The following is a 13,886-nucleotide window of genomic DNA, read 5'->3' as shown; positions in this document are numbered from 1 at the left end:
TATCTCTAGAGACCTGAACAACCGGAGGAGGCGGAGTGCTTGGGCGAAATCGCTTGGAGTCGGGGGGGTGTGACCTGTCTTTAGTGGGGTCGGGAACCCCATTGAAGTCCCCTCCGACGATTGTTTGGCCCTCCACAAAACTAGCGAGGGTCATGCCCAAGGAGTCGTAGAAGAGTGATTGTCCCGTGTTAGGGGCATATACCGAGATGAGGGTGTATAAGTCTCCCAACAGGAGGCATTTGACTGCTGTGTATCGGCCTTCCGGGCATGTTTTTGTTTCCAGGATTTGTGGGTTCAAGTCTTTTCTAAAGAGAATCGCCGTGCCCCCCTTTTTGCTTGAGCCGGAGGCAAAATATTGAAGCGGGAACGATCGAGAACGAAGCCGGGTCACATCCGCCGGCAGCAAGTGGGTCTCTTGGAGCATAGCTATCGCAGCCTTTTCGTCCTGGTGCTTTAATAAAATTGCCTTTTGTTTGTTAGGGGAGTTCACTCCGTTAACATTTAGGGAGAGGATTCGCAGAACCTGGTGGTCCAGAGGTGTCCCATTCTCTACCTTTTGAGTTGGGGGGGGAGTCCGGGTCGATGGTTCAGCTGCCATGTTTGTCACGAGATCTTGTAGTACCATCCTGCACGTGAGGTTTTAACGCGGGGCCCCAACGGGGGGCCGCAACTTTAACTGGTGGGTAGACCAACATTGTAGGTACGGGCCTACCCTTGGCCAACGGGGCCGGTTGTCCCATCGTGTATCAAGTACTGTGGGTTTCCAAGGAACGAAAGTTGGAAAGTGTCCTTGGAGTGGGTATGAACCGTGGATATGGTCCGCCGTCTCCGCCCTCGAAGGTCGTCAGATTAAGCGTTATGTGGCGGATCCGGATTCAGGCCGGGTCAGAGGAGAATAGGGAGAGATGTAGTTGGAACCTGGAGGTGCGGGGGGCGCCATTGTTCATTTCTTTTTGTTGATCCACTGGGTTGATGACCATGACGTACGTTTAGGTTTCGGGGAGGAAAGCGGCCCGGAGACCTCAGCTCCCTCCGGGGTTGGTGTGGAGAGTTCCTGGGGCGAAGATGGATGCATGATCCTCTCCGCATCCTCCAAGTGGCTGATCCGGCGTAGGGTGCCTTTGTATGTGAATTGTAGAGCCGCTGGAAACAGCCATCTGTAGCGGACTTGCTGCTCCTGGAGGAACAGTGCCAGGGGTCGGATTGCTCTTCTTTTCTGGAGTGTGAGTGGTGAGAGGTCCTGATATATTTGGAGTGGCGTGCTCTGAAATGTAATTTCCTCCCCTTGGCGGCTGATCGCCGAAATCGCTTCCTTGGTTGTAAAGAAGTGGACCCTCGTAATGACATCTGGAGGGGGTCAGAGACAGCCCCACGACGCGGGTGAAGTCTGTGGGTGCGATCTAGCAAGAGCTGAGATTTATCCAGGTCTGGGAGGAGGGCCTCGAAGAAGCGTCCCACGTAGTCCGCTAGCTTGTTGTCGGGGACGCAGGTCGGGACCCCCCGAATGCAGAGATTATTGCGGCGCGCCCTATTTTCAAGGTCCTCATGTTTAAACTCCAGGATCTCGCATTTCTGATGCAGGGAGTTAATGGCTCTTCGCATTTCACCTAAAGTGGTGGCGTGGTCCCGCGAGTGGTCTTCGATTTCTCCGAGCCTCTGTTCGGCCTCTGTAACCCTTTGGTCCGTTTGTTCAATTTTGGTGGTGAGTTCTGATAGGCATGAGCGGAACTCCGACTTGTATGTCCGCCATGAAGGCTATCAGGTCCCCTTTGGTAGCGAGGGTTCCCCCGTCCTCTTGTTGTTTCTGTGGAGTGAGTTTGGGAGACTCTTGCTTCCTGCTTTTATCTAGCGTAGTGAGCATGGTGGAGATATCTGCGCCCTTGCCTACCTTTGTTTGCCTAGACATGATGATCGTGTTTGGCGGTCTTGGCTGGAAGGGTTGCGGCGAGGCCAAAGCTGTGACTGGGTCGCTGGCTGGATGGGTGGGCCGGGGCGCCCCAGGAAGCACTGAGTGGTGCGTGAAAGGAGGGTCCGCGAGGTCGGGCCTCTCTGGATGGCTCTCGGGGCTTATCTCGTGGCCTCCGTGCTTCCCCCGTCGACCCGGCCGAGTGCAGCCCCCGATGAAGTTCTCATATGTTCACCGGGCAACCTCCGTCTGCTGCTCCTCTTCGGTCCCCCAGAAGTCCGCCGCCATCAGGTTCGTAGTATATTGTTGAGTTCCGGTGCGGCCGCCATCTTGGTTTCTTCGAATGGCGACGGGGGAGCGGTTCGGTCGCTAAGTTCTAGGAGAACGCTCCAGCGTTCGGAGGTCATTGTAAGCCAGGTTGTGCCTATTTGGTTCCGATCGTCGTAGATGACATTGGCGACTTGGATACTCGGTCAGAACCGCTTGAATTTGGCGGCGGCGGCGGCGGCGAACAACCCACCGGCGGCCTCAAGGGAGCGACCACATCGATGGCGCTCCAAGCCACGCCCCTTCCACACTCACTTCTTAAACAGATATAAACATCCTTCTCAACCAGCTCAACTGCCCTCTAACTGACTCAACCAACATCCATACACCATTGAAAATATAAGTCAACAAAACCAACAACATTTGCAAGAGCACACAAGAACTCAACAACAGTAAACATGCCAGACGCAAAGAAGAAAGGTTCTGCAATTATAGTCATCATTTGTATAGCACATTTTACCATTAGTCTAGTATGAATGACCTTGTGGTGGGAATGCCCTCAGGAACCGCAGTCTAGAGTATGGGAAATTTCATAGAGGATTAGAATGCGTATGTGCATTTGGGCCAAGATAAGGAATTAGGTGGGCTGGCCAGGCTCCTATAAGCAACCCCAGAGATCAGGCATGTGGTCTGGTGCTGAGGGAGGTCAGCAGAGTGTGTGAGCGCAGGAGACTCGTTATGTGAGACTGAATTTTGCCGTAGGTCATCACTGTATTTTAATGGCAGAGGTGTTCAGGCTTAGTCTGGTGTAAGTAGGCGAAACTTTATGTGCCCAGCTAGACCATGAAAAGTCTATGCTTAGCCCGTAGGACCCTTATCACTTGAGTTTATCGACATCACTACACAGCATCATTAGCAGGAGCCTCCAACATGAGCAGCTCTTCAAGGCCATGAGACATTGCATCAGCCCCCAGAGTACCTGACTCAATCAGCATATAGATGCATGTAGATGCATATAGATGCAAATAGATGCATTGTTCTTCACAGCCAAAGTTGTAAAGCTAAAAGCCGCAACAATGACCTACCGTAGATGCCCCTACCATAACACCATGCCATGTCCCAAAATGGTCAGAATTGAAGACCCTAACATTGTAAGAATTCATAAGCATCCTAGGGGCTGCACAATCAGATCGCCAAAATAAAGACATGTGGGCAGAAAAACATTCCAAGGTGAAAGAGTATTTTGTACTTACAGATTCCTCTGACTGCCTCTTGTAGGCTTTCACCTTCAATTGCAATTTATCAGCCAGGTCTTGGAGCCTGAAAACATTCTTTTTATCCTCCTCTGACTGTAAAAAAGCAACATTAAATGGTTCATATCCAACTAAGGATTTTACAAACACAGCTCCAGATAATACAATAATTCCAAATGATGCCTGAAGCGTGTGTTCGATAATACCACACATCCTACTTATGCTGTTTTTCCAACATAACAAACTACACATGTGCAATAATACTTTGAAACTATACAATACATCTGCTTCAGGATATAAATAAGAGTTTGACAGGAAATTCTACGACAAGACTGGAGGCAAGCATTATGCTTCATCTTCACTTTATTCTACTCTTCACAGCAGTTCAACAAACACAATAAAACTCTTGAAAAGTGTCCAACAACAAAACTTTTCTCTTAGCACACTACAAAGTCCATGAGCCTCTGCAGTCCAAGCTCTTTCAGTCAGCCACAACCCACTTCCTGTGCATGGGCTCCTCCTCTTCTTGTACTGCTCTTCAAGCAGATAAGTACTATATTTTTCCTCTCCGTGTGTCTGTGGGGATTGACTGGAGAGAGTGGTTATTTGGACAGCTAATAGCTTTACCAGTACAGGGTTGTGCGCTAATAGGCGAGCAGAGGTTGTCACCAGAGTTTCTGCCTCTATAGGCAGTGTTCAGAGAATACGCGCGGGCGGCACGGCAGGCACTGTAGGAGTTTGGAGTAGGGTACGGCGACCTCGTCGCAAGGTCCTACAGGTGAGTAGCGTTCCCGAGGGGACGCAGTTGAGTAGGCTCGCGAGGCGGCGACCCCGTGTCGCATTACCGGCACATCGGGGGTGCGGCCGGCCTCGCGAGCAACGGCCCCCTCGCGAGCGTCGCAGCGAGAGCCCCCACCCACGGGTGGGCGGAGCTACGCTCGGGAGGCCGAGCGAATAGCGCTCCCGCGAGCGAGCCCCCACCCGTGGGTGGGAGGAGCCAATCGCGGGTTCTGCCTCGCGCGGAAGCCGATCGTCGCTTCGAAGCGACAGTATTGAGGGAAAAGCTTCGAGAGGGAGAGATCACAGCTTTAGCCGTAAAACATTAAGCGATCCCTCGGTCGCAGCGCTTCAGAACAGTAGCTGAGTGAGATCAGCTGGAGGAGAGGGGCAGTGAGTAGCCCTGTACACCGGAGGCTGCTGTGCAGCAGGAAAGACAGCGCATTGAAGCGAGGTGTCTCGCAGCTGGCCAGAAGGCAAAGGAGGTCGGTGCAGCCACAAAAAAGGAAAAAAAAAAAAATATTCTATAGCAGTGCATCTAAGGGAGCAGGGGCGTGCTAAGACACCTGTGGCAGGTATTTTGGGCACAGAGCACAACTGCATAATGTCGGAGTTCGATTGGAGCGAGGAGGAACAGAATGAGGACCTCACTGCCAGCTTTAAGAATGTGCTGGGTACCTCCCTGGTAGATGCAGTGGCGGAAGGGGTCAGGCCCCTGCAGAAGAGACTGGAGTCGTTGGAAGCGTTGCTATCCCAACCCAGTACAAGCACCAAGACCTGGAAGAGCACGCCCACAGAACCCTCAGAAGAGGGGAGTAAGGGGAGTAAGACAGCCCTTAAGAGAAAATTCTCTGACGACCCCCGGGGCTCTTTGGAAGGGGCAGAAGACAAGGCCCCAGAGGTGGTTGACGCGTTTGCGAAGTTGAAAGAGGCTTATATGCAGCGTCAAACAGTGCCACACCTCTTGACCCCATCTCCAGGGGAAGAAAACGCTGGAGAAGACCCATGCTCGGAAGAAGAGCTGGTAGAGGATCGGACCTCGCAGGGAGACGAGGAAGTCGCAGAAGACGACTGGGCCGTCCCGAGCGGGGGAAAGAAGGTACGAAAAGAGAAACATCTCCTGGAGCCCCAGGACGATATGTTCGACCCAGACAGTATCCGCAACCCAAGGTCCTCCGAATGGCAGCCATGTCCCCGGGTGACGCAATATATGGCAGCGAGATTGCGCAAAGCGCTAGATAAAGAAGTAAGACAGCGCCTTCGGGCTAAGTGTCCACGTCCGGACCTTCCAGGAATGGTAGCTGAGGCCCCCGAACTCGACCCAAAGATGTTGACCTTTGTTTCGAAATCAGTGAAGGACCCTCGCAAGGGCATCGATAGATCCTGGAGAAGCTGCCAGGAAAAAGTTCTGGACCTGGCCGGTCCGCTGGCGAAGATTATGGACCTCGCAGAGAGGGCAAGGGATACCGGGGAAGAGGTGGACCCCGAGGCTCTCGCCGGCTGGGCCCAGAGGGCAGTCCTCCTTCTTGGGAACGCTAACTGCGCCATTGCGTCAGAGCGGAGAAGTGGTCTCCTTCTGAAGATAGACTCTAAGCTTAGTGATTTGGCTTCATATGAAGCGGGAGAAGGAGCTCAGGGCCTCCTGTTTGGAGAGACATTTGGGAAGGAGATGGGGCGCTTTTTCGGAACGTATGCGTCATTAGAGAAGGCTCAGGCATCGATCCGCAGGATTTTCCCGAGTAGAGTTTTTGGCGGGACCGGCCGCTTCAGGGGTCGAGCAGTCGGTCGCGGCCAAGGGGGAAGAAGATCCCAAACATCCAGAGCCCAGTACTGGGAGAACAAGGGCCAAGACACCTTTTTTCCGTCCAGAGGGAGGTTCCCAAGAGGACGCAGATCCAGAGGATCAGGGCGAGGCCAAGGTTTTACACCAGGTGAGAGCGAAGGAGTATCCTCCCGTAGGGGGGAGGACGCGCATGTTTTTGGAAAATTGGCGCGCACTTTCAAGCGATTCCTGGGTATTGCAGACCGTCAGAGGTTTGCTCCTAGATTTTGTAGAAAACCCAGTACAGTTCAGCAAACCCCAGAGGCAGAAGCTGGCGCAAGCAGAGCAAGCATGCTTAGACAGCGAGTTAGCGCAATTAGTGCGCAAGCGAGCGATAGAGAAGTGCGAGTCAGCCCTAAGGTTTGTGAGCAACATGTTCCTGGTCCGCAGGAAGGAGAAGGTGCGATCGGTTATAAATCTCAAAGAGCTCAACAGACGGATTGTATACCGACATTTCATGATGGAGGGTATCCATCAGCTAAGGGACTCCCTGAGAGAGGGAGACTGGTTGACGCGTCTCGACTTGAAGGACGCATACCTGACAATCCCAGTTCTCAAGGAGTACAGATCATTCCTAGCTTTTCACTGGCAGGGGCAGTTCTGGCAATTCAAAACGATGCCATTCGGTCTTGCATCAGCTCCTTGGGCTTTCACGAAGCTGATGAAGCCGGTAGCGGCGGCAATCAGAGAGAAGGGAGTAAGGATGATCATTTATCTGGACGATCTCTTACTCTTAGCAGAGGATCGGGCGGTGCTGGTTTACCAGACACAGTGGGTGCAGGACCTTCTGGGATCACTAGGGTTTCTGGTGAATACAGAGAAGTCCGACACCACGCCAGCACAAAGGTTAGATTTCCTGGGGTTTGTGCTAGATACCAGGAAAGCGACGCTAGAACTCCCACCTCGAAAGATAAGAGATATCAAGAGGGAGATCAGGGCATGCTTAGAGAAGCAGCAGGTATCACTCAGGACTTTGGCGCGGATAGTGGGGTTGCTGGCAGCATCTATCCAGGCCATATTTCCGGGCCCGTTGCATTACAGAGCGCTGCAGAGGTTGAAGATCAGACACCTCCAGCAGGGGTTGAAGTATCATCAGTCGGTACCCCTAGATCCGGAATCCATTACGGAACTAGAATGGTGGTTGAGGAATATGGATGCCTGGAATGGGCGAGCCATATTCGGAGACAGTCCGGATCTGATCGTAGAATCAGATGCCAGCCGGAAGGGCTGGGGAGCCAGATGTGGGTCTTTACAGACCGGAGGCAAGTGGAGCGAAGAGGAACTTCGCCTTCATATAAATTGTCTGGAGCTCCTAGCGGGTTCGTTTGCGATCAAGGCATTCACGAGAGACAGAGTAAAATCTTGTGTCCTGTTGAAGATGGACAACATATCGGCTGTACGATATACCAACCACCTAGGGGGGACAAGGTCCAAGATGTTAGCGGAGCTAGCAAAGGATTTGTGGCACTTCTGCCTAGAATCGAAGACGTCAGTGACAGCAGAATATCTACCAGGCGCCCTGAATTCGGTGGCGGACTGGAACTCGCGGTATCTGACGGACACCAGCGACTGGAGGCTAGATCCAGTAGTCTTTCGAGAATTGAACGCGAGATGGGGCCCGGTGCACATAGACCTATTTGCCTCCAGGCTCAACGCTCAGACAGGGAATTACTTCAGCTGGAGGTTAGACCCAGGAGCTCAAGGAACAGATGCCTTCCTGCTGGAGTGGTCCGGAGGCCCACACTACGCTTTCCCTCCCTTTGTAATGCTGAACAGAGTTCTAGCGAAATGTCGGAGGGAGAAGGCGGAGCTGGTGATAGTTGTGCCTGGGTGGAAGTCCCAGGTATCTTTCCCGACTCTCATGGAGTTAGTGACGGACATACCCAGGGTCCTACCAGAAGGAGAGCGACTACTCACGGACCCAGTTGGGTCATCTCATCCTCTGAGAGTGAGAGGGACACTCCCGTTAGTCGCGTGCAGAATGTCAGGAGACGCTGGGCGCTGCCAGGAATTTCGAAGCAAGCTGCGGAGCTTATCGCTGAATCCTGGGCGCCATCCACTAGGAGGAGCTATGACGCAGCTTGGGCTAGGTGGTCCAGCTGGTGTAAGAACAGAGGTGTTCATCCCATTTCAGCGCCTGTAGTAGAAATTTTGAACTTCTTAGCGCATTTATTGCAGGACGGAAGAGCCTTCCGTACTATAGGGGTATACAGATCGGCCATTTCAGCAGGCCATTTGCCGATTGAAGGAGCGCCGGCAGGAGAACACCCTGCGGTAGTAAGGCTCATTAGAGGAGCAAAGTTTAAAGTGCCACCGGAGCCCAGATATAGCTCAACGTGGGATGTAGCGGTAGTGCTACGATTACTAGCGGATTGGTCATCAGATAGGTATCTCTCACTCAAGCAGCTATCAGGCAAGCTAGCTATGCTATTGTGCTTGGTATCCTGCAAACGAGTGTTGGACGTGAGAGCGTTGGAGGTGTCCAGGAGGTCGTTCGGGCCGGAGGGAGTGACTTTCTCGATAGTGAAGAGAACTAAGACAGGGACCACCTCGGTACATTATCCCTATTTTCCGAGTAATGCGAAATGGTGCGTTGCACATTGCATTAAGGAATACGAGAGCAGGACGGCGGAATATAGAGCAGTAGGTACCACTCAGCTTCTGATAGGTCGTAGGAAGCCTTTTCACGCAGTAACTACTGCAACTATCGCGAGATGGGTCAAAGAGATTATGCAGGCTGCAGGAGTGAATGTGAGCATGTATGGAGCTCATTCTGTGAGAGGGCAATGGCCTCGAGAGCCATAAGGGCCGGTGTATCTTTAAGGGAAATAATGTTAGCAGCAGACTGGTCGTGTGAACGCACGTTTAAAGAGTTTTATTTTAAACCAACAGAGAATGTAGCAGTTACGGTGTTGGGGAGCTTTGAACAAGCATAATGCTCGCCTCCAGTCTTGTCATAGAATGTAGATTACCCCTGCTAGCTGCGCAGGGAGTATTAATTCTATTAAAGACTAGGAGGCGAGCATTAAATTCCCACCCGAGTATGGTACTGTCGATTTACATTTGTATTGCTCTTATGATAGTAAATACAACACGTAGACACCACCCTAAAGATTTTCTATTTGTTTTGATTCTTAGGGGAAGACCAGAAGAGTAACTGAAGACAAAGGAATCTAGAAGGCCGAGTTTTTCGGCAGTTGGGTTATCAAGTTAATGAAGGCTTTGCGTCGATAGCGAGGAACAGTTATGGAAGTTATATGGACATTCAGAGCAAGTAAAAGCAGAGGAGGAGCCCATGCACAGGAAGTGGGTTGTGGCTGACTGGAAGAGCTTGGACTGCAGTGGCTCATGGACTTTGTAGTGTGTTAAGAGAAAAGTTTTGTTGTTGGACACTTTTCAAGAGTTTTATTGTGTTTGTTGAACTGCTGTGAAGAGTAGAATAAAGTGGAGATGAAGCATAATGCTCGCCTCCTAGTCTTTAATAGAATTAATACTCCCTGCGCAGCTAGCAGGGGTAATCTACATTGGTTGAGAAAATAAAGTTGTAGAAAATGCACAGCTGCTAAGTAGCCATGTACCATTTTGGATTCTGGGACGTTTTGTCCCTTTTTCCATTGTGCCTTGGGGCCACTGTTCCCAGCATGCATACTGATGTGAGCCAACAAACAACAAACTGCTTAGGGCTCCCTGCGCACTCAGGCAACTATGGCTAACCGCAGTTCTATAACGAGCACGCGCACCGTACCTCATACGTCAGCTCTTTTACTCTTTTTTCAAACTTGCGGAATCCTTTGAGGACCTCATTGCCTTGCTTCTGCTCAGCTTCAAGTTCATTTTCAAGCTCATGGATCTGAAACAAGTTTGAACATCATTCAGAACACTCTACATCAGGCTCAAGATGATTTCATTTCATTCACAAGTTCAAATCATTACAACGTCTATTGTTTCATATATGTGTGCCTTGCATCTAGTGTGTTGCCCAATATTGAGCAGTTAGAAGAAACTTTTGTGCCTTAAAAATACTGTTGACATTTTTTTTGCTGGTACAAATATTTCTTCTTACCATTTTCTGTGAAATACCATTTTTTTGTCTCCAGTTTTCAACCCGAAACTCCTTCCAAAAATCAACTTTTCAGAAAACTTGAGAAAAAAAATCCCTCATTCTCAGTAAAAGGGTGGTTTACTCCATACCCTCAGTCAAGAAATCTATATTCATACCCCAAGAAATGTAATCTTTTTGGTGTGCAGCATACTTATTTATGGTACATCAGCACCTGGAATGGTGCAGTGCTGAGTTGCTTTCAATCCCGTCCTCGAGCACTCTACCGGGATGCTGAAAATGAATGTCTGTAGCGCTCGTTGCCCACGGCACTTAACTTTTTTACTGAGAAGCTTAAACCATGCTTTTGAGGATCTATGCTGCTCTAGGCAGTGACATTTTGCTGGTTGTTCTTTAAAAGTAAGTCCATATTAGTTGCACGTATGGGAAATATATCCCCCTCATTGAATGTTGTGCCCTACAAGGCTGCCGAGCTTGGCTTCACTCTAGAACTGGCTGCACCCAGCGGCTTCCGCCCAGAAGGCAATACTCTTGTAAATTCACTGCTTCCTTTTTAGTAGCGTGCTTTACCTGTATGCTCTGCGGGGACATATCACACTATAGACCAAACTACATTATTGTATTACATGTTCTTTATCACTCCAGCAGCACGTGCCATTTTCTTGACATTGTGCAGAGCAGAAAGGACTGCCATACCTACCAGCACGCTGCAGTCTATGTGGAACCTCAAATGATCTGCTCACATTCCCACCTGGCACGTCATTGACACTTGGGCCAATGGTTCCTCCAGCTATTGCAGGTATCCTGCCATATAACTAGAAGCCCTGGTCCTTTTAAAGTCTGCGACTAGGTTATCACATTCATTTTGTAATTACAGGGACAATTATTCTTTACTGCTTCAAGTCTTATGTGCCCCCCTAAAGACATAACAGTGGCGCCAAGCAAACCGAGCCCCACGGATGAAACGAACACTTAATCCAGCCTCAATGAAACAGGATCATGTAGTTCTGGAGTCCTAATACTAGACTTAGTCACAGAAGGCGCCATCTGTGACTAAGCACAATAAACGTATTGGTCCTGATGAAGGCAATGCTAAACACTTTTGCCACATAGGCCGAAATGTGCATGTCAACTTCTACACATAGCCAGACTTCACAGATGACGCTAGCAAATAGCAGATCAACTAATTAAGCAGTTTGAGGTCAAGCTACCATTTAATGAGACGTTTAACCTAAACATTTTCATTACCACCATTCATGGATTAATGCAATGTCATTCACAATTGTATTTCCTTGAATGTTGCATTGTTTATGTTTGTGTTGTGTGTCCTTTATTAACTGTGTATACATAGGTGTGATAATTAACAACTCAACTTCCCTATTCGGTTGTATTAACTGTGAGTGTGTAAGCATATTTTAATAATCACCATTAAAGGTATTTCTATGTGATGTAGGCTCTTGCAACGCAGGCTGCTCTTGTATGTTTCCCTTCCTACCAACAATGTAATTGATTTTTGTTCTTGATTTTGTTCTATTGTGGATGGAGAAGCATACCCTACAAATAATACCCTAGGAAACTGCCTCAGGCAAAATGATAGGCCATGCAAGCATGAACCATGGGATACATTTTGAGCATAGCCAAAAATGTCTATGTTGATCAACATATTCTTACTCTCGCTTCCAGTTTCTGGATGTGCTTCTTGCCCCCCTTCATCGCCAGCTGCTGAGCCTCTTCCAAGTGGTGCTGTAGGTCCTTCACTGTGTGTTCCAGATTCTTCTTCATCCTCTCCAGGTGAGCACTGGTGTCCTGTTCTTTCTTCAGCTCCTCCGCCATCATGGCCGCCTGATTAGAAGAAGGACAATTACAGGGAGAGAGTGATGTTAATGAATGGAAGAAAGGTGAGCACACTGAAGAAAACTGTATTTTCTGGTGTCAGAAATGACAGAATAAGAACTTTCAGTAAGACCTACATCCGTGATGGCTTTTTTGGCTTTTTCTTCTGCATTTCTAACTTCATGGATACTTTCTTCAACTTCAGAATGTAGTTGGATGACATCACTTTCCAATTTTTTTCTGGCATTCATCAGAGCAGTGTTCTAAAACACAGAAAGTAATTAATTGAAACAGTGCATTTAATGCATTGCTTTTTTCTATGGTATCAACACATTTAACCCTCCCTATTTCTACCGGAAATGTACAGTAAAAAAACAAGAAATGTGCCTTTGGAAGTTTTAATGAAAAGTGTGCTTCCCTAAACAACTTGAAAATATTGTAATGTTCGGTCGAATTTAAAGAATAAGAGAGCAACTCTATCAGTCAAAAGCTCCTGGTGCCTAGTCATTCATTCAAAACCTTCCATCCAAAACTCTGCAGTTTTATAATGGTCAACCGAATTGGGACAGTATGCCCAGAAGTGGGCCCCGAGCTTGCTGTGCCTAGAGCCTCACTCTACACCACACTGGTGCGACCCAGTGAGGGGTCTCAGCTAGTGCGTGGTCTTGTGCAGAAGGGATGAGACCCAGCAGTTCGAGCTTGAGGGCCCTTTTTAAGGTTGGGCCAAGTCTGGTTGGCATAGGGTTTTTATATTTCTGTACTATCACGGCAGGTTTACAGGCGATGGTTTGGAGGGTTGACAGGGATGAACAGATGCTTTTGGAGTCATGGATACATCGGTCTGCATGCCCCCATGCTGCAGCATTATGCCTGCATGAATTCTGCTTTTGAGGTACTTCACAGGAGTGAATATACTCAAATAGAGCAAAGTACAATTACAGATTTCTGGCATGAATCTGTGCGCATGCAGAATGAAGGTATTTCCTCCATTTCAGAGTACCATGTGTGCACGCAGAAGTGGAGAACATAATGTCTCCAAGTGATTTTGGAACATTCTAGAAATTGGAAGAAACATCATGAGCATACTGGATTACACCAAATACATATATGCCATATTTGCGTCCAGGTTTAAAACATGGTGTTATACAAACAATTCCAATTAATAATTGTACAAGTGTAAGCACTTGTTACTGTCAGAGTGATCTGCTGTTGGGATACATTTATTTATTGCAGAATTGTAAGGCGATAAACATCAAGTAAATTGTGTTTCAAAGCACCCACAAGGCAACACGGGGGGAACATGGAATGAAAATAAATATAACAATGAATGATAGATAGAGGGTGACCCACTAGGCTTTGCGAGGATTCAGAACGTGCAAGTGCAGAGAGAGAGAGAAGGGATGAGGGAGTGGGGAGTAAATGATAGGTGTACCAAGAGGGACGTGCTGGGAAGTGAGCAGCTGTAAGTGCCTAAGTAAGAGTTGATGTCTGTCAAAAAGTAAGAGCAGGCCTGTGGTTGAATAGGCCAGTGGGTGCCAAGGCAAGTGCTGGGAGCTGGCGGAGGCTCAGGACGATAAGGTGTTGGGGACCAGGGCCCAAGAGGACACATAAGGGCCATGGTCTTCAATCTCAGCAGCTGTGGTTTAGCAGAGGAGGGGAAAAGTACATTCTTGAGGAATTTGCGGAATTTGAGGAGATTCGGCTCAAGACGAAGGGGAAGGTGGAGGCTGTTCCAAAGGAGGGAGCCTGCTGAGGAAAGAGATCATCCACCAGCTCACTGTTTAGCAACGCACTTGACACACAAAGAGTTGGTGCCAGAGGAACGTAAAGATCTGATGGGAAAGTATTTACTGAGAGCAAGTTGTAGATAGGTTGTCCCCGGCCCCAGACAGCCTTATGGATGATGCAGAGGGATTTGAATTTGATCCTTGCAGCAACAGGGAGCAAGTGGAGAGTTTTTAGGGCTGA

At 49.0% G+C, this 13,886-nt stretch overlaps 1 protein-coding gene across 1 annotated transcript in view; it reads right to left on the bottom strand.

Moving 5' to 3' along the window:
- Positions 1-13,886, bottom strand: part of LOC138582818 (myosin-4-like) — a 196,020-nt gene that overhangs the window by 18,400 nt on the left and 163,734 nt on the right. Inside the window, exons 35-38 of the mRNA XM_069654483.1 lie at positions 12,056-12,181; positions 11,757-11,927; positions 9,771-9,875; positions 3,427-3,522 (exon numbers count right to left, since the gene is read on the bottom strand). Coding sequence (XP_069510584.1) covers positions 3,427-3,522; positions 9,771-9,875; positions 11,757-11,927; positions 12,056-12,181 — 498 coding nt within the window. The remainder of the gene's footprint in view (positions 1-3,426; positions 3,523-9,770; positions 9,876-11,756; positions 11,928-12,055; positions 12,182-13,886) is intronic.

This window comes from Ambystoma mexicanum, chromosome 3q, assembly GCF_040938575.1.
Source record: "Ambystoma mexicanum isolate Mex_15411 chromosome 3q, UKY_AmexF1_1, whole genome shotgun sequence".
NCBI classification, from domain to species: domain Eukaryota; kingdom Metazoa; phylum Chordata; class Amphibia; order Caudata; family Ambystomatidae; genus Ambystoma; species Ambystoma mexicanum.
Note: the sequence above shows the minus strand (reverse complement) of the source record. Positions and strands in the feature narration are given on the sequence as shown.